The sequence below is a fragment of the Centropristis striata genome, chromosome 10 (assembly GCF_030273125.1).
Source record: "Centropristis striata isolate RG_2023a ecotype Rhode Island chromosome 10, C.striata_1.0, whole genome shotgun sequence".
NCBI lineage: Eukaryota > Metazoa > Chordata > Actinopteri > Perciformes > Serranidae > Centropristis > Centropristis striata.
Window position 1 is genome coordinate 1,953,347 of NC_081526.1, and position 20,787 is coordinate 1,974,133.

A 20,787-nucleotide genomic window follows, 5' to 3' on the forward strand; every position below is an offset into this window, starting at 1 on the left:
AGGAAGAAAGCTTTGTGTGTGTGTTAGGGCTGGGTGATAAGCCAATTGTGGCCCTTGTGACGATATTTTGTGGCCCCCACCTTGATATGAAGTTTGATGTGAGTTTTATATGAATGGCACTTTACTGTGTTGTGTGTGGAAGGTCCCTTTAATTACTTTTTTTGGTAATTTTTGTGTCTTTTTTAAATAACTTTGTGTCTTTTTTAATAATTTTGTGTCTATTTTTAAATCATTTTGTGTCTTTTTTGGTAATTCTGTGTCTTTTTTTGGTCATTTTGTTTCTTTTTTTAAGTAATTTAGTTCATTTTCTGTCATTTTGTGTCTTTTTTGGTCAATTTGTGTCTTTTTTTGTAATTTTGTGTATTTTTTTAGTAATTTTATGTCTCTTTTGGTCATTTTGTATCTTTTTAAAAGTAATTTAGGGTTTTTTCTGTCATTTTGTGTCTTCTTTTGGTCATTTTGTGTCTTTTTTAAATAATTTTGTGTCTTTTTTAATAATTTTGTCACTTTAAAAAAAATTGTGTCTTTTTTTGTCATTTTGTGTCTTTTTTTGGTCATTTTGTTTCTGTTTTGGTCATTTTGTGTCTTTTTTTAAAGTAATTTAGGGTTTTTTCTGTCATTTTGTGTCTTCTTTTGGTCATTTTGTGTCTTTTTTAATAATGTTGTCACTTTAAAAAAAAGTGTGTCTTTTTTTTTAGTAATTTTGTGTCTTTTTTTGGTCATTTTGTGTCTTTTTTTAGGTAATTTGAGTTTGAGACCTGCTGAGAGAGAGGAGAAAGAGGAGCGATGCCAACATCAGGTCGGCCTCGTCCTACAGGAGACCAGAGAACCCAAGGATGAGTTTAATCGTCAGTGGAGAGCTCTTAAACATCACAAAAACATTACAAAATAACATTTCCAAGAATACTTTAGAAGCTCATTACTATATAAATAAGGAGGTGAGCTCAATGTTAAGTGTCTCTGCTTATTCAGCAGCTCTGTGTTTTATTGAACAGGAAAAATGTTGAACATAATAAAGATGTTCAAGAGTTCAGGGTGCATGTTCACATTGCCCTGTTATTCATATATGTACCTGTTTATAACCATGGTATGTTTTGGTGGCAACCTTGGAGAAAGCTTGTAAAGAAGACAAGACTCCACAGTGAGAGGGTTTCATTATGTTCTGTAAAGTACGGTGGCCCTGAGAGCTCACAGCGCTGCAACTTAAGAAAACACACGTAGATATAGTTTACTATACTGCTGTACTAAAAGGGAGCACAGCTATTGTGATAGTAAAACAAGTCTGCATCTCATCCTGTAACAGTACGTTTTAAATGGAGAACTCAAACTCACAATATAATCTGGATAATCTGCCTTACTTTTATAAAAACATAACAACAGATTCACCTCACATTTACACCTCAAAAGAGCTAGAAGGAAGTTAAAATCTGATGTGAGTGGATTGAGAGAAATCTGAGATGATCTGAAATAAGGAAGAAATCAAAATAATATTGATGTCTACATGTATATCTGAATCCACTTTAATACAGAAGCAAAACATCTGGATTTGTGACATTTAATGTTCATCCTATACAGCAGGGGTCTCAAACTCAAATTACATGGGGGCCGCTGGAGGCAGTATCAAAATGACCAAAAGAAGACACAAAATTACAAAAAATAAAAATTAAAAAGACACAAAATTACCAAAAAAGCCCACAAAATGACAAAAAGACACAAAATGACTGAAAAAAAACACAAAATTGCTTAAAAAAGACAAAATGACAAAAAATACATAGAATTAGCAAAAAAGACACACAATTATTTTTTAAAAAGACACAAAATGACCAAAAGAGACACAAAATGACAGAAAAATAACTAGATTACTTAAAAAATAAACAAAATGACACAAAGAAAGACACACAATTACCCAAAAAAGACACAATTATTTAAAAAAAGACACAAAATTACCCAAAAAAGACACAATTATTAAAAGACGACACACAATTATTTAAAAAAAGACACAAAATTACCTAAAAAACGTAACCAAAGGGACCTTCCACACACAACATGGTAAAGGGCCATTCATTTAAAACTCACATTAAACTTTCACATCAAGGTGAGGGCCACAAAATATCGTCACGAGGGCCGCAATTGCCCCACGGGCCGCGAGTTTGAGACCCCTGCTATAGATCTTTTAAAAATGGGTGAAATAATATTCTTACATTCTTCAGTTGTAAATGTCAGTCTATCTAGTTTATATATATATATTTTTAAAAGTTTTGTAAAACATGTCTAGGGTCTGGAGCCTTATCCTCTAAATGTAGCCAAATTTTTTTTAAAAATCTGAAGTTTCCCAGGTTAGCTATGAATTTCACATCTCCTGAGACTTTTCTTCACTGTCCTGCCTCTCCTGAAATAAGATTAGTTATCTGCAGATTATTTGAATTTTGTGATTAAGAACTTAAAGAATAACTTTAAATCACATCCGTATGGTGTCTCTGTTGTTCTCAGATCAGTTTATTTATCCTAAATATGTAACGTAAGATACTGAAATGTTAGTAATAAAAGTACATAGAATAATGTACGCATGCACCTGCTTCAATTGTAAAAATGTTTATATGTTATAGTTTATATACCATAAATAAAAAAGTGTTTTGAAGTTGATGTTTATTTAACTAAATTGGCGCCATAGTCTACGTAGGTCCAGGGTCTGGTACCTTATCCTGTAAATTTAGCCAAATCTTAATAGGACTGACTAAATTAATCTCCTGAGACTTTTCCTCTCTGTCCCGCCTCCTCTGAAATATGATTGGCCACCTCGTTTTCCTTGACTATGATTGGTTATCTGTCTGATCTCAGGTGGGGAAAGGCAGATTATTTTTTAACAACTTAACCTCTTAGCAGTCCAATGGCGCACTAACACCTTTTTTCTTTTAGAGGCTTTCGTGGGCTCAGTTTTAAGGTATAACTTTAAAAACTTTTAAAATGGGTTCCCATGAGTCTCCACTTTACAGACATGCCCACTTTATGCCAATCCCATGCATATTTGGCCAAAAACTATTATTCTTATTCAACACAAACATGTTTTTTTCACATACATTCTGGGACCCCTAAACAGTTTTGGAATTGCATAAATTGGGTTTGACTCTTGTGGATTCAATGAAATGAATTCAAGTGTGGTGATGTAAGTCTCCCTCGAGACATTAAAATTAATCTACAGGTTCCCGTCTTTCAGATGAGGTTCAACTTCTATTGGCTGTTGACCTGCTACCTCCCCCTGAAAATCCACTGTCCCCCACCTCCAATACTTTATATAAAAGGAGGCAGAATGGTAAGGGGTTAAAGAATAACGTGTCGAAGCTCCAAATCACATTCGTATGGTTTCTCTGTTGTCCTTAGATCGGTTAATTTATCCTAAATTCCAGTTGTAAAACACAGGAATGTAAGATACTAAGATATTAGTAATAAAAGTACATAGAATAGTGAAAACATAATTTGTAAATTAATGTTATTCTGACGTGTATGTACGCATGTTCTTCATGTACAGGCCGCTCCTCATGAATTAATGCTGATCTGTTAGTTAGCTTACTGTTGAAAGGCTAATTAAGACCTAATGAGATGTATTATCTTCATTACAAGGCTCAAATATTTTTTTTGCAACTCCAGAGAAATTTTGTTTTGTTTTTTCTGACCCAAAAAATTTTTCTCTGTTGATTGTAAAGGTCGCTGACTCGTTATAAATTCAGGGTAATTGAGATTTCAGGAGAATTATTCTATATTATTCTCACATTTTCTTTACTAAATGTCTCTTCCTTGGAGGATCATTTGCTTCTTTTCCAGCTGGTGTGGATGTGTGGCTTATACAGCCAGCGGTGGAAAGTAACTAAGTACATTTACTCAAGTACTGTACTTAAGTACAATTTTGAGGTACTTGTACTTAACTTGAGTATTTCCATTTTATGTAACTTTATACTTCTACTCCATTACATTTTAAGGCAAATATTGAACTTTTCACTCCACTACATTTATCTGACAGCTTTAGTTAGTTTACAGGTCGAGATTTAACATAAAAAACATAAATTAATATGAAGTGATTAGACTTTTTTTCTAAGTTAAACCTCATAACAGTATTTTAAGAAGTTAAAATGAGCCCTACCTTAAGAAAATGAAAATGCTGCTTCCATAAAAGCATCAATTAAAAGAATACAATAATATATTTAGAAAATATTTAACAATCTGAGTGGGTTCATTCTGCATAACGAGTACTTTTACTTTTGATACTTTAAGTACATTTTGATGCTGATACTTTTGTACTTTTACTTCAGTAAGTTTTGAATGCAGGACTTTTACTTTATACTTCTACTTCACTACATTTTGAGACAAATTTTGCACTTTTTACTCCGCTACATTTAGCTGACAGCTTTACAGGTTGAGATTTAACATGAAAAATATTAATGAATTTATAATGTGTATGCATGTTTATGAATAAAACCACATAAAAGTATATTAAGTAGTTAGAATAGTAAAATGCTGCTAACATAATCAATATCTATAATAATAATCCAACAATATATTTAGAATATATTTAACAATCTAAGTGGGTTCATTCTGCATAATGAGTACTTTTACTTTTGATACTTTAAGTACATTTTGATGCTGATACTTTTGTACTTTTACTTCAGTAAGTTTTGAATGCAGGACTTTTACTGTAGTGGAGTCATTTCACAGTGTGTATTAGTACTTTTACTGCAGTAAAGGATCTGAATACTTCTTCCACCACTGGTCTTTTTCTTCAATTTCTTGTTCATTTTAATGTCTGGAACAACTAAAGGTACATTTGTTTGGATAAATATAATGATAACAACTAAAAATAGCTGATAAGAGTTTAATTTAAGAGCTGATATCTAGACATTTAACATGGTTTTATTCATAATGATTTTGGTTATTATCAAGAAAACTATGTTAAATGTCTAGATAGTAGTAAGTAAGGGATCCGACTACTTTTTAAGGCTCACCTGTCAGCGTGTCATGTCAGAGGTCTCACCAACAGGTGGCAGCAAACTGTTCATCAGTCAGTCAGATTCAGTCAGAGACTGAAGGACAGTCAGTAACCAGGCTGTCCTCCAGCTCAATGGTTAAAGGGAAACACAGGTCTGTAGTTTCATTTCATCTGAGGATCTTTGTTGCATGTCAGAAACATTAAAATTCTCCTTTTAAAGATAACAGACTAAAGTGAACCTGTCTTTGAACGCACCTGTTGCTCCGAGACGACCTGCAGGTGACTTGTTCAGGTTTATACACAATCTGCTCATCATGGAAACATTTTAAAGTAGCTGATTATGAAGATTATGCAGCAGTCCAATTAGGGCGTTTGCATTTAACATTGCATTTTGATTTCCTTTCAGCCAAACGACGGCAGACGGCACCTATATTTTTATACTGTATATTTATATTTTATTCAGCACTGAATCCATACTCCTTCTTTAGACAATTTTTATTTTTATTGCATTTTATTGCTTGAACATGCCTAGGTTGTTCTTTTTATTTCATTGTGTTGTTATTGTCTCTGTGTAATGCTGATCGATCTTTAAGCCAAAAACATTGTATTTTCACTTTCCAATTGTGAGATTTGTGGTTAGTTTGTATTCAAAAACATGTTTTTTTAGGCTAGAGCAAAAAACAACAACAAAAAAACAGTTTTGATGATTATTTGAATGCACTTTGTCTATTTGTGCCTGCACATTTCTCCTAAATCCAACAAAAGTTAGTGCCTGTTTATCAGTTAATGCCTCATCAGCACATTTAAACATATAATTTCAGAAAATTTACCCGATTCAACTGTAATGACTTGCTTAATGTATTGAATTTTAAGTCTTTTAAGGCTGTTTTTTCTCACACTCAGACAGAAATCTCCCCTTCAGTAGCACTAATATCCACCAAAATCCACCAAAATATATATTATGAAAGTTTTTACAGAGAGGGTTGTCCATAAATCATTCATAGCCTGGTTTGTAGAACATTTTATGCCTCAAAACATGGCAAAAAAAGTAGATTTTCTTTTGCATCTAATAAATTATCTAAATCTAGATAATACCGTTTTTATTCATTGAGTGATAATAAGAAACATCCATAATTCCCTTTTGCAAAAACCTTTGACTCTTACACCAACAACATGAAACAAAGAGCTTGGCTTTGTCCAAGGCTGGACATGTATGCAAATGAGTACACACTGAATAAGATAAAGCCTCATTTGCATACATAACACTACAAAAGAAATCAGAAACCGTCTAATAATCTAATAATAATTGTCTCAATGTAAATAATCAACTGGGGTTGATATAGGTTAATACAGTCATGGAAAAAATGATTAGACCACCTTGTTTTCTTCAATGTCTTGTTCATTTTAATGCCTGGTACAACTAAAGGTTCATTTGTTTGGACAAATATGATGATAATAACAAAAATAGCCAATAACAGTTTAATTTAAGAGCTGACATCGAGACATTTAACATGGTTTTGGCATTATCAATAAAAAACATTTTAAATGTCTAGATATCAGTTTTTTTAGATCGCTCGAACAAAGCTATTTTTTCATTTTTCTTTAAAAAAAACCCATATGTAGACGTTCAGGAATAACTCAGGATGCTCAAAGTGAAGTCGGATCAATGATAGGTATTATGGTTTTGCCAAAAATGCTTTCCGTTCAAGGCCAGAAATTCCACCCGGTCCACCTCTGTTACGGAACATTGGCAGTTGGTGGCAGTTAATTAATACACATTTTGAGGTTAAAGGTCATAGGTTGCTGTATAAATAAATACTTGTAAAGGAATGCTTGTTGTAGATGTGCTCCTTGTATATTATATAGTATTTTAACATTACTAGTATTAATTGTTATAAATCTCTGAAGAATCTCATCATAGTGTACACACACCGGCAGTAGCCCCCGTGGCCCTTTCACTATTTACCCAGAGGAAATTTTCTAGCTTCTATTGTTGTTTTTATTTATCCTACCTCAGTATCTTATTCTATTGTATTTTATTGTACTTGAATACCGGACTACTGTGACAACCGAATTTCCCTTCGGGGATGAATAAAGTAATCTATCTATCTATCTATCTATCTATCTATCTATCTATCTATCTATCTATCTATCTATCTATCTATCTATCTATCTATCTATCTATCTATCTATCTATCTATCTATCTATCTATCTATCTATCTATCTATCTATCTATCTATCTATCTATCTATCTACAGTCATGTGAAAAAATTAGGACACCCTATGAAAGAAGTGGGTTTTTTTCACATATTTGGACATATGGATATTTAATATCAATTTCAACAATACTGAGAGATTCAAGTAATACAACTAAACAATTTTAACTGAATAAATTATTTTTTAAAACCTTCTGTAAAATATAATTTAAAAAAAATGAAATTTCTGGTGAGGAATAAATTAGGACACCCCCACATTTATTCCCACTTAAAATGGCTAAAATCACACACATGTGTATCACATTAGGTGCACATGATTAGAACATCCTTACTCAGCATTTTGAAGGAGGCTTGCCCTATTTAAACCTCAGATATTTAGTTTGGTGTGCTCCTGACTGTTGGAGTGAGAGTGAAGACCATGGTGAGATCAAAAGAGCTGTCTGAGGCCTTCAGAAAGAAGATTGTAGCAGCTAGTGAGTCTGGTAAGCGATTTAAAATGATCTCAAAAGAATTTGACATCAGCCATTCCACTGTCCGGAAAATAATCTATAAGTGGGGGACATTCAAAACAACTGCCAACATGCCCAGGTCTGGCCGTCCAAGCAAGTTCACCTGGAGAGCAGACCGCAAGATGCTGAAATTAGTCACCAAAGACCCTAAAATGTCATTATGGGACCTACAGCAGGCTCTTGCTACTGTTGATGTGAAAGTGCATGCCTCTACAATCAGAAAGTGACTACACAAGTTTAACTTTCATCGGAGGTGTGCAACGAGGAAACCATTGCTCTCTAAGAAAAACATAAAGGCCAGAATAAAGTTTGCCAGCGAGAACATAGACAAAGACCAGGACTTCTGGAATAATATTCTTTGGACAGATGAGTCCAAAATTGAATTATTTGGACACCAGAACAGAGGTAAACCAAATACAGCATTCCAGGAAAAGAACCTCATCCCAACTGTGAAGCATGGAGGTGGAAGTGTCATGGTTTGGGGATGCTTTGCTGCAGCAGGACCTGGCCAGCTCACCGTCATAGAACCCACCATGAATTCTACCGTGTATCAGAGAGTGCTTGAGGAACATGTGAGACCATCTGTAAAAAAAATTAACGCTGAAGAGGAACTGGACCCTGCAACATGACAATGATCCAAAACATACCAGTAAATCCACCAGGGACTGGCTGAAAAAAGAAATGGAGAGTCCTGGAATGGCCGAGCCAAAGCCCAGATCTTAATCCCATTGAGATGCTGTGGGGTGACATGAAACGGGCTGTACATGCAAGAAACCCCTCAAACATCTCACAGCTGAAAGAATTTGTTGAAGAGTGGGGCAAACTTTCCTCAGACCGATGTCAGAGACTGGTAGAAGCTACAAGAAGCGTCTCACTGAAGTTATTTCAGCCAAAGGGGGTAATACTAGCTATTAGGGGGTAGGGTGTCCTAACTTTTTCCTCAGTTAAAATATGCATTTTTGTTGTTATCTTTTGTTTAATGAGTAAATCAAGGTTATTTTTTGTTGTTTAGCTGCAATTAAATCACATTCTTTCCCAGAGATAAATAAAAACAAGATTAGACATCGGTATGTGAACATTTCTTAATAAAGAACTGAATATTTAATGGGGTGTCCTAATTTTTTCACATGACTGTATCTATCTATCTATCTATCTATCTATCTATCTATCTATCATTTTCAATTTAAAAAAAAAAGTGACAAATTTACAAGAAAAAAGTGACAAATTTACAAGAAAAAAGTGACAAATTTACAAGAAAAAAGTGACAAATTTACAGGAAAAAATTCTCACATTTTCGAGACAAAAGTGACAAATTTAAAGAAAAAAACTGACAAATTTACAAGAAAAACTGACAAATTTTAAGAAAAAATTGACAAACAGAAAACATTTATTGTGACCTTTTGAATCTGGACCCAACAAATACCCATTACAAAACAACTACAACTAATAAAAACTAAACTAAAACTAATAAAAACTAAACTACAACTAATAAAAACTACACTAAAACGAATTAAAAAAATTCTCAAATTTACGAGAAAAAATTGACACATTTACAAGAAAAAAGTGACAAATTTACAAGAAAAAAGTGACAAATTGAAAGAAAAAATTGACAAACAGGACACATTTATTGTGACCTTATTGAATCTGGCACCCAACAAATATCCCATTACAAAACAACTACAACTAATAAAAACTAAACTAAAATGAAGCATCTATCTATCTATCTATCTATCTATCTATCTATCTATCTATCTATCTATCTATCTATCATTTTCCAAAAACTAAAAACGAATTATAACTAGCAAAAACACTCTAAAAGCTCATTAAAAATAACTAAATTTGAAAACAAAAAAATCAAAATTAAACTAATGAAAAATCCAGAACTATTATAACCTTGGTGTGGCCCCATGTTGTGCAGAATGGACCCTTTTTTAAAAAAAGGGTCAAATTAATAATAAAATGATCAATTTATAACAATGAACGACGGAACAATTTTTACGTATTTTTTTGTTCAAACAATATCTCATTTTACACAAAAGGAACCCCGAATATGAACATTGTATAATTGTTTAATTGTGCAATAAAAGCTTGTGTATATATAAAAAAAGATCATTCTCACTGTACTGCACTTTCAAAATAAAAAAAAAAGTAATTGTGCACAAAAATCGGAAATGTCATTGTCTTACAAAAATAATTGTTATTGTTGGTAAGTCTCATTGTTTCAATCAATGTTTTTGTATCTTCCAAATATACTTAAATTAGATTTTTAGATAAGCTAAAATAAAGGTTTTGAATGCTTAACCCTATAAAACCTGAACCATGAAATAATTGCCAGAAAATTAAATTTTTGTAAAAACTGAGTGCTTATTAACCTGCTGACGAATTTTAAAAAATAAATAAATTGCATATATGAATTCTTATTTGTATCATATTTGATACATCAGGTTTTTTTGTGCAATTTGTTGCTCACAGTCTGTTTTTCTTGAACTAACAAAAACATAAAACCTAACATTTTTAACTTATTAAGACTTTGACTTTTCCTTTTTCCTCAAACATGCAAAATACATATTTTTTCCATATAACACAACATCATACATCAGCTGATATGAAGTTTTTTAATGCAGCAATGACTGATCCACTCGTGGAACCTGCATATCATTTTTGCTACATCTGGTATTTTTGTGCAATTTGTTGCTCAGTTTGTTTATCTTCAACACATGTATACATCAGGTTTTTGATGATGTAGAGGTCTAAAAAATTACTGTATCTAATATGATACACTTGGCTTTATAGGGTTAAATATCATCTTTGCCGTTTTTTAACGTGCCCCTCTGATTAAACACTGGCCCCTGCTTGGCCCCCACAGTAGAAATGGTCTAGAACCGCCCCTGCTCTGCTCCATCATGGCTGTAACAGTTAGTGCCTTGCTAAACTCCACCACAGTGCTGGCCCTTCCCCCGTGGGCGTGCGTAAACCTCTCTAAATATAACTCCCCTCCAAAAAACAGACGGAGAGAGAAGGAGGGAAGGGATTATTCACCCAATCACAGCACATCTGACAACTTGTCAGAGACTGGAGAGTTTCTAGGACCTCAGACCGTGCTGGAGCCACTCTGCGGCCCCGGGTGGAGCTGCTGCTGGAGCTGGTGGCGCGCAGCGGGACGCGCATTGTCTGTATGCAAACAGGACGGCATGGCTATTGTACCGGCTGGGGTTTATATGGAGGCTGCGGAGGCTCCGAGGATACAGCAGGTCTGAGCTCTCTGGACTGGACGCTCCTCTCTCCGGCTGCGGGTTTCTGTCTCCTCCGTGTCCGGATCTTCTCTCTCCCCGCCCGGCTCCGCCGCTATGAGTTGCCTGGATGTGATGTACCACCACCAGAGCTATGGAGCGCACTACCTGCCGGCAGCCGCGTACAAGGCGACCTACTACAACCACCAGCAGCAGCAGCAACAGGTGACTAGCTCCGCTTCTTCTGCTTCTGCTTCTTCTTCTGCTTCTTCTTCTGCTTCTTCTTCTGCTTCTTCTTCTCAAAACTTCTGCAGCCTCAGAGGGAAACATCCTTACCTCTTCTACACAGTTAACACTTAAAACTTTTGGTAACGCTTTATAATAAGGTCCTTAATAACCATTAATTAACAAGTAATAAGGCATTGTTCTCGCTTTAGATCCGGTAGTTGCAAAAAAGCATAGTTAACTTATAGTTAACTTATAATAGATGAGCAATAAAGTATATTTTAATATCAATAAGACACTCAAGGCAAAAAAAAATGTATTTTCACTTTCCAATTGTGAGATTTGAGGTTAAAAAATGTCTTTTTTTAGACTAGAGCAAAAAAAAAACAATTTTGATGATTATTTGATGCAATTTGTCTATTTGTGCCTGTACATTTCTCCTAAATTCAACAAAAGTTAGTGCCAGTTTATCAGTTAATGCCTCATTACCATATTTAAACATATCATTTCGGAAAACTTACCCTATTAAACTGTAATGACTTACTTAATGTATTGAATGTAAGTCTTTTCACGCTGTTTTTTCTCACACTCAGCCAGAAATCTCCCCTTCAGTGGCACTAATATTCACCAAAATATGGCATGTAACTAAGTACATTTACTCAAGTACTGTACTTAAGTATTTCCATTTTATGTAACTTTTTACTTCTTCTTCTGAAAACTTCTGCAGCCTCAGAGGGAAACATCCTTACCTCTTCTCAGCAGTTAACACTTCAAACTTTTTACGCTTGAATCTGAAATTCTAACTCTTCACTGCAAAAAAGGTGTTTAGTCTAAAAACCAGATCAAACAGTAAATCTGAGGGAAATGATCTTGCTGCATGGACAGATAATTTACCTTGACAAGATTTATTAAATTAAGATTATTAAATCTAGAAATAAGCATGTTGAACACTTAAAATAAGAAATTAACTTTTAATACAAGATAAATGATCTAACTATTTTGGTAAGAAACAAATCATTTGCAGTGTTGCTATGATATTTTTAAAGTTAGATCAAATATTTTTATTTTTATTTTGGCTATTTTAAGAGTTCATGTCACCTTGGATTGAGTATTAATTATATGTTTAAAACTCCACTACTAACTTTAATTGCAATAATAAGTTATTTATGATACTTATAAAAACCAGTACTGCAGAACAATAGATATGAGTTAATTGTTAAAGTTAGAAAAAATATTTTTATTTTTATTTTGGCTATTTCAAGAGTTCATGCCAACTTGGATGGAGTGTTAATTAAATGTCCAAAAGTCCACTAACTTTAATGGCAATAAGTACTGCAGAGCAATAGATGTAAGTTAATTGTTAAAGTTAGAAAGAAATATTTTTATTTGGATTATTTCAAGACTTCATGCCACCTTGGATGGAGTGTTAATCATATGTCTAAAAGTCCACTAACTTTAATGGCAATAATCATTTATTTATGATAGGCTATTTAAGAAAATAAGTACTGCAGAACAACATGTAAGATAATTGTTTAAGTTAGAACATTTTTTTATATTTTTTTATTTTGGGTATTTCAAGAGTTCATGCCACCTTGGATGGAGTGTTAATTAAATGTCCAAAACTCCACTAACTTTAATAGCAATAAGTTATTTATAATGATAAAGAAAATAAGCACCACAGAACAATAGATGCACTGTAAAACCCAATGCTGCTTGTTTGTTATTGGAATTAATTTCAGATTCAGATCAGATTCAGATTTTCCTTTATTGTCATTGCACAGAGCAACAAGTACTAGAAATGAACCATCAACCCGTCCAAACATATACTTAAAACACACAAATAATATGACAGAGTTGGACAGGACAGGGAGAAAGAGACAAAATAAAGACATTTCCTTTTCAATTCGACAAAGATTCGTCCAAAAAGTAATTTTAACCTAAAATATTGAGTCGAATAGCAAGATTCATGTGAGTTTACTCCATTGTTTTTGTTGTTTTGACATAAAATTATTTCGCAGCATCGACACTCATCAACATAACATAACAACATAAAACTTTATTAATGTTATTATACAAAGAATGTATCACTTTGTCAATTATTTCTATAAATGATAACTGAGATAATATGGAATAGGAATAAAAAAGTAGCTAATAAATCATCTTTACTGTTTAAATTCTCTTATTTATTCTTTACTTTAATATCAGCAATTTCTTATGCTGAACAGACCAATAACAGATGTTAATTTAGCAATTTAATTCATTTTTATTCTTTATTTTCTCTGTTTTCATTTCTAGAATTGGTTAATAGTGGAATAAATTGAAAGTATAATAATGTATAAAATTGTTAAATGTTCTTTAATATAGTTATTTGGTGAAGAAACAGCCTTCTAAGTAGATTTGTGTAGAAATATCAGTGTGAAATCCACACAGAAAAGGTGAAAAATCGGCCTACATATCAGTAATCTGTTAATTTTTCCCCTCTAAAATCAGTATGACTTCATAAATCACATATTAGTCGGGCTAGTTTTAGTAATGAAGGTAAAATTCATCAGCTCTGTGTTTATATTTGGCTCTTTGAGAACTATTGATTGATTGATTGATTTAAGTTTATTTCGAATATGAAAACAAAATAATAAAAAAAGAGTCCAAAAGGAGTGAGAAGAAGTAAAACTTATAAATTCCCACCCCCTCTCTTCTTAAATATGACAACTTAAAATCCTTGTCTAAACATGTCTTGTATTACAAAACATAATAAATATAATGTACCTATACAATAACCTATAAAAAAAAAAATATCTCACCTTTCCATTATTGTAAATATAGAGACATTTGTTAAAGTTAGAAAAGAGAAAAAAGTTGGGGAAAAAATGCCACCTGCTCTGAAATCAAGTGAATGTTTTGTAGAATCCCATAAAATAAAATAAAAATGTATTTCCTTCTGGGTTTTTTTACCCAGTGTGACCTCCTTAAACACCCTTTACGCCTCATACACAAACACCTCTTGACTTTAATTTGATTTTGAATGATTAAATTCCAGCCTGGTGCTCTGCTTTGGCCTCAGGTCAGGCGTGATGACACTAACTATTAATCGTGCGGTCAGATGGTGATGTAATGACAGCCGGTCAGTCCCTCAGGAATGTGGACGAGGCCCACTGAGCTTTACAAATAGTTGGAATGCAGTCTGGGAAAAAATAAACTCATTTTCACACACGCCTCCCAGGCTGCTCCCAGATAAAACAATTACTGGAATGCTACTTTAAAAGGGTTTATTTATGATTTGATTATAATAAACAGAGATAAAACAGAAACTGGTTGCTCTTAAACAGCAGTTTGTTTCTATTCTATTAACCCTTTGATGCTCAACATGGGTCCAAAATCACCAAAAACATTAATTCCCCATGTTATTTAATGCTGCTGTGTGTTTCTGTGCTCTATCTTTTGATATCAACTCATTTTATGATTGAATATTCCAAGTATTCTTTAAATATCTTGTTTTTGATAACAACATACACATCATTATTTCCATTTTGCTTCTCATACTTTATGAAGAAAAACAGTTTTTGTATTATTACATAGCTAACTACTTGGCTAAGTAGCTTGCTAAGCTAACTACTTAGCCAAGAAGTTAGCTAAGTAGTTTGCTTAGCAAGCTACTTAGCTGAATACTTAGCCAAGAAGTTAGCTTAGTAGTGAGATTAGCAAATTACTTAGCTAAATACTTAGCCAAGAAGTTAGCTTAGTAGTTAGCTTAACAAACTACTTAGCTAACGTCTTGGCTAAGAATTTAGCTAAGTAGTTAGCTTAGCAAGCTATTTAACCAAGAAGTTAGCTACGTCCTTAGCTTAGCAAGCTATTTAGCTGAATACTTAGCCAAGAAGTTAGCTTAGTAGTTAGCTTAGCAAACTACTTAGCTAACTTCTTAGCTAAGTATTTAGCTAAGTAGTTATCTTAGCAAGCTATTTACCAAGAAGTTAGCTAAGTAGCTTGCTAAGCTAACAACAAAAGCAAGATTTTTATTATTATTTTATATTATAGTATTATATTATTTACTTACTAAGCTACTTATAAAAAAAATGGATATGGGACATTTTTTACCCATGTTGTGCATTAGAAGAGTAGTGACACAAAAAGGGATTTTATAAAAAAAATAATAAAGGAAAACATAAAATTAGGATGTATGATGATCAAAAACAAAGTAATTGAGGAAAACCTGGAACATGAATGATGAAAATAATTTATTGCAAAGATATAGGACATAAAACCTCATACATATCGGGTCACTTTAGACCCATGTTAGCTACTTAGCTAAATACTTAGCCAAGAAGTTAGTGAAGTAGTTAGCCTAGCAAGCTACTTAGCTAAAAAAAAATGGACATGGGTCATTTTTGACCCATGTTGTGCATTAGAAGAGTAGTGACACAAAACGGGATTTTATTAAAAAAATAATAAAGGAAAACATAAAATTAGTTTGTATGATGATAGAGAAACAAACTAATTGAGGAAAACCTGGAATACTGAATGATGAAAATAATTTATTGCAAAGATATAGAACATAAAAACTCATACATATCAGGTCAGTTTAGACCATGTTGTGCATCAAAGCGTTGAAGTTATTCTCCTGGTTGTATCTGTGAGTTAACCTCCTCTTTCTCTATCTGTTCTCCAGAGGAGGCTGAGTGTTTACAGTAAGATGCAGGAGTGTATGGAGCAGCAGGGAGGACGAGGAGGGATGGTGTCCAGGGACCAGGGTCCCCCAGCACCAGCACCCGAACCTGGCCGTAGATCCACATCAGACCCAGAGCTGAAGGACGGTCCTCAGCCAGCCGAGGCGGAGTACCTGAGCTCCAGGTGTGTCCTGTTCACCTACTTCCAGGGCGACATCGGGGACGTGGTGGACCAACATTTCTCCAGAGCTCTGAGCCAGAGCAGCTCCTTCAGCAGCGACACCAAACCCCTCAGAGTCAGCCAGCCCTCGGCCTCGGCCTCCGCCGGGTTATGGAAAGGTGAGAAAGTTCACAAAGAGCGAATATAAACACAGAGCTGTTTAATTTGACCATAATCACTAAAACTAGCCAGACAAATATGAGGTTTTATTACCTGAAATTCAACAAAAGTTAGTGCCAGTTTATCAGTTAATGCCTCATCAGCATATTTAAACATAACATTTTAGAAAATTTACCGGTAACGGTTCATATTAAGGTCCTTGTAATAACCATTAATTAGCTTAATTAATTAATTAAGTAATAAGGCCCTTGTAAGTCCTTACAAGATGCTTATTAACATTATTGTGTGTTTATAAGCTTATATAAGTGTTAATAATGGCATTACAAACACCCATGACCCACCCATTATGTCTTTGCCATGCCTTTATTAATCTTATTTTGTTTGCTTATTGATATTAAAATATACTTTATTGCTCATCTATTATAAGTTAACTATAAGTTAACTATGCTTTTTGCAACTACCGGATCTAAAGTGAGAACAATGCCTTATTACTTGTTAATTAATGGTTATTAAGGACCTTATTATAAAGCGTTATAAAGCGATGCAAAAGGGAATTGTGGATGTTTTTTATTATCACTCAATGAATAAAAACGATATTGTCTAGATCAGGAACAAAAGAAAATCTACTTTTTTGCCATGTTTTGAGGCATAAAATGTTCTACAAAGCAGGCTATGAATGATTTATGGACAACCCCCTCTGTAAAAACATTCAGAATATATAAATTGGTGGATTTTGGTGGATATTAGTGCTACTGAAGGGGAGATGTCTGGCTGAGTGTGAGAAAAAACAGCCTTAAAAGACTTAAAATTCAATACATTAAGCAAGTCATTACAGTTTTATGTCCTTACAAGATGCTTATTAACATGTAACTGTAATGACTTGCTTAATGTATTGAATTTTAAGTCTTTTAAGGCTGTTTTTTCTCACACTCAGCCAGAAATCTCCCCTTCAGTAGCACTAATATCCACCAAAATCCACCAATTTATATATTCTGAAAGTTTTTACAGTCCATTAATCATTCATAGCCTGATTTGTAGAACATTTTCTGCCTCAAAACATGGCAAAAAAAGTAGATTTTCTTTTGTACAATATTGCTTTTATTCATTGAGTGATAATAAGAAACATCCAAAATTCCCTTTTGCAAAAACCTTTGACTCTTACACCAACAACATGAAACACTTCTAAATATACGACATTTTATCTTTATAAGAAACAAATAATTTGCAGTGCAGCATGTAAAAGTGATTCACAATCCATGTTAATCCCTCAGATTTACTGTTTGATCTGGTTTTTAAACACCTTTTTTACAATTAGGTGATTGGGTCATAAGAACAGAGTTAATGCTTAAACACAGAGGTCATCTTTGGAGTACTTTGAGATGTAAAACAATACTAATTGTTAGTGCAAAAAATGTCAAAATGGATGAAGATCTTATTTTATGGTGTTCCACTGGGTTTCGTTCTGGGTCCACAACTTTTTTTCCATTACACTGCAAAAAAGGGGTGTCTTAATCTTATTTCTAGATTTAATAATCTTAATTTAATAAATCTTGTCAAGGTAAATTATCTGTCCATGCAGCAAGATCATTTCCCTCAGATTTACTGTTTTTATCTGGTTTTTAGACTAAACACATTTTTTGCAGTGTGTATCGGTTATGGATGAATTTTCTCCATCTAGAATCATTATTGTATCGGTCTCATAAACCCGTATCGGTACTTTACTTTAGTTTTCTGTGTCAGTGTGTTGAATTATAACGTTTTGTGGTGTTTTTTCCAGATGGGGGGTCTCTCTCTGAGGGTCCCAGCAGCTCCGTGTGGACCAGCTCCTACCCGTCCCAGACCAGCCCCTGCCTCCCCTCCGTGTCCGTCTCGGTCCACCCAGACTTCTCCTCCAGCCCCGTGACCTTTAACCCCCCAGACGGGACCCTGTGGGCGGACCACGTGCTCTCCCAGACCGGCTTGCCGCCCCCCGACAGCTGGACCTACAGCCCCCTGAACCCCCAGAGCCCCAGCGGATACCCCAACGTCCACTACCACCCCCACCCCCACATCCACACCCGCCACCACCACCACCACCACCACCCCATGCTGCACCCGTACCCGGCCCCCAGCCCGGCTCTGGACCCCAGGTTCAACCCTCTGCTGCTGTCGGGGGTCCGGAACCAGAACCAGCAGACCACCAGCGCTGGGAGCTCCCCGCTCAGCGAGGGGGTGAAGACGGAGATGGAGCCCAGCAGCAGCAGCCCCGTCTCAGCTACCTCCGTCACCTGGACCCCCTCAGCCCTCCACGGCTCCCTGGAGGTCTACGACTCAGGTAGATACACAACAAATACTACACAGTAACTACAGGTGCATCTCAATGAGTTAGAAGCAGGATGTGACGTAGTACTCAACGCCACAACAACACGCGACATTTGTAAAAGCCGAAGCAGTGTTGCCAACTTAGCAAATTTGTTGCTATATTTAGCGACTTTTCAGACCCCCTTAGAGACTATTTTTCAAGAAAGCGACTGGAGACAAATCCAGCGACTTTTTCTGGTGTAATTGGAGACTTTTGGAGACTCATTCTTACTCTTCTTAACGAGCCGCGGGGGCCGGAGGCTCTTCTTAACGAGCCGCGGGGGCCAGAGGCTCGTTAAGAAGAGTAAGAATAAGAATTTTAACTTGGACAATTAAACTAAATATTTTAAGTTTTGCTTTTGAGTTTGCTCAACTCTGAATTCTGATTTTTTTCAACTTAACTGTAAGTTGAAACATGATAAGGGTTGCTTACCTTTGTGAACTCCAGCTGGAGGCAGCAACAACAGCCACAATGAGACTTCAAGTGCAACTTGGAAAGTTGGCTTTCCGCATTTCACAACAAAGAAATAAGAGTTATCAGAACTATTGTCCCTTGTTGTGAACCCCAACGTAAATGTATAAGTAACAACAACTCACCAACTTGTTTTTGAGCAGACAACTGGCTTCCTTTGTTGTGCTAACTTACATTATTGCCCTAAATGTCAATAATTTACATTTCCAAGTTTTACCAACTTATGGTAAAACTTATAATTATAATATATTGAGATGCACCTGTGCATTGACTTGCACTTTCTTCTCACTAATTGACAGCGAACACAACAGTAATTTTTCCTCTTTCTCTCCCTCAGCTCTCGATCAGACCAAAGCAAAGACGTCAGTTTGGTTCTAACTGACGATCAGAAGGATTATTATTCTCTTTTCACACCAAAAAGGACTACTGACTCTGTGGCTCTATGGATGTTTGGCTGCAGCAGCAGCAGCAGCACTGTACCTGTAGATATACGGAGTCCTGCACTGTCCAGACACCACTTGTAACGGAGATGAACTCAGGCTTTAAATGACTTCAGTGATCTCCTGCTTTACTGGCTGCAGGTCGACTCTACTAGCTTTAAGAACGGGAGGGAGGACTCTTCTTCTTCTTCTTCTTCTTCTCGTTTCTCTTTCATGCAATGTGAGACCAAGTGGTTCTGTTTCAAGAGCTTCATTTTGATCCACATTTCTCCTGTACAGTAAATGCTTGTTGTAAATGTTTTGTGTGTACAGTTTTGCCCAAGTTGTTGTTTTGCTGGATGCTAAAAATCTTGCCTGAATGCTACTTTTTTGCTATTTTGTTGGTTTATTTGCCTGAAGGGATTGTGTAGTGTAAATACTGTATGTTTAAGTAATAAATTGCTGAAATTTATTTTGAAAGTGAATATTCTTTATCGGGAAATGAATTGTCGAATTAATCTATGCAGAATTCAAGCAAAAATATTCATGTAGACTGCAAAACATGTGTCTAAAATCCAGATCAAACAGTAAATCTGAGGGAAATGATCTTGCTGCATGGACAGATAATTTACCTTGACAAGATTTCTTAAATTAAGATTATTAAATCTAGAAATAAGCATGTTGAACACTTAAAATAAGAAATTAACTCTTAAAACCAGATAAATTAAAGCTGCCAGCAGTGATGAACTGGCCCGAGCAGAGTGACCTGATGATTATTATATAACCTTTTTGTGTCTTTTTTTGATGATTTAACATCTTTTGTGTCTTTTTTTTTGTCTTTTTTTGTCTTTTTATGTCTTTTTTGATCATTTTACGTCTTTTTGTGTCTTTTTTTGGTCTTTTTTTTGTCTTTTTGTGTCTTTTTTTTGTGTTTTTTTGTGTCTTTTTTGTGTCCTTTTTTTGGTCTTTTTTTTTTGTGTCTTTTTTGAGGGTTTTTTGGTCTTTTTTGTGTCTTTTTACATGTTCTTTTGGTCACAAAGTTACCAAAAAAGACAAAAAATGTACAAAAGAGATAAATGAAAGTGACCTGATGATTATTTGGTTCTTACCAGGATAAAAAAAAAAGCAACTTTATGTTTAGAAGTGTTACATAATTTATCTGGTTTTAAGAGTTAATTTCTTATTGTAAGTGTTCAACATGCTTATTTCTAGATTTAATAATCTTAATTTAATAAATCTTGTCAAGGTAAATTATCTGTCCATGCAGCAAGATCATTTCCCTCAGATTTACTGTTTGATCTGGTTTTAGACTAAACACCTTTTTTGCAGTGCACTTAAAATGTAAGTAATTTCTGCTTCCAAGATGCAGACATGGGTTGTTTTTGCCAATCAT

At 34.6% G+C, this 20,787-nt stretch overlaps 1 protein-coding gene across 1 annotated transcript; it reads left to right on the top strand.

Annotated features, from left to right (window-relative positions):
- Positions 1 to 10,582: 10,582 nt before the first annotated feature.
- vgll3 (vestigial-like family member 3) lies at positions 10,583 to 19,831 on the top strand. Its single transcript, XM_059342918.1, has 4 exons — positions 10,583 to 11,159; positions 15,826 to 16,162; positions 17,941 to 18,477; positions 19,313 to 19,831. Exons 1-4 carry the CDS (start codon positions 11,052 to 11,054, stop codon positions 19,351 to 19,353), a joined length of 1,023 nt encoding a protein of 340 aa, XP_059198901.1. The 5' UTR covers positions 10,583 to 11,051; the 3' UTR covers positions 19,354 to 19,831.
- The last annotated feature ends 956 nt before the right edge of the window (positions 19,832 to 20,787 follow it).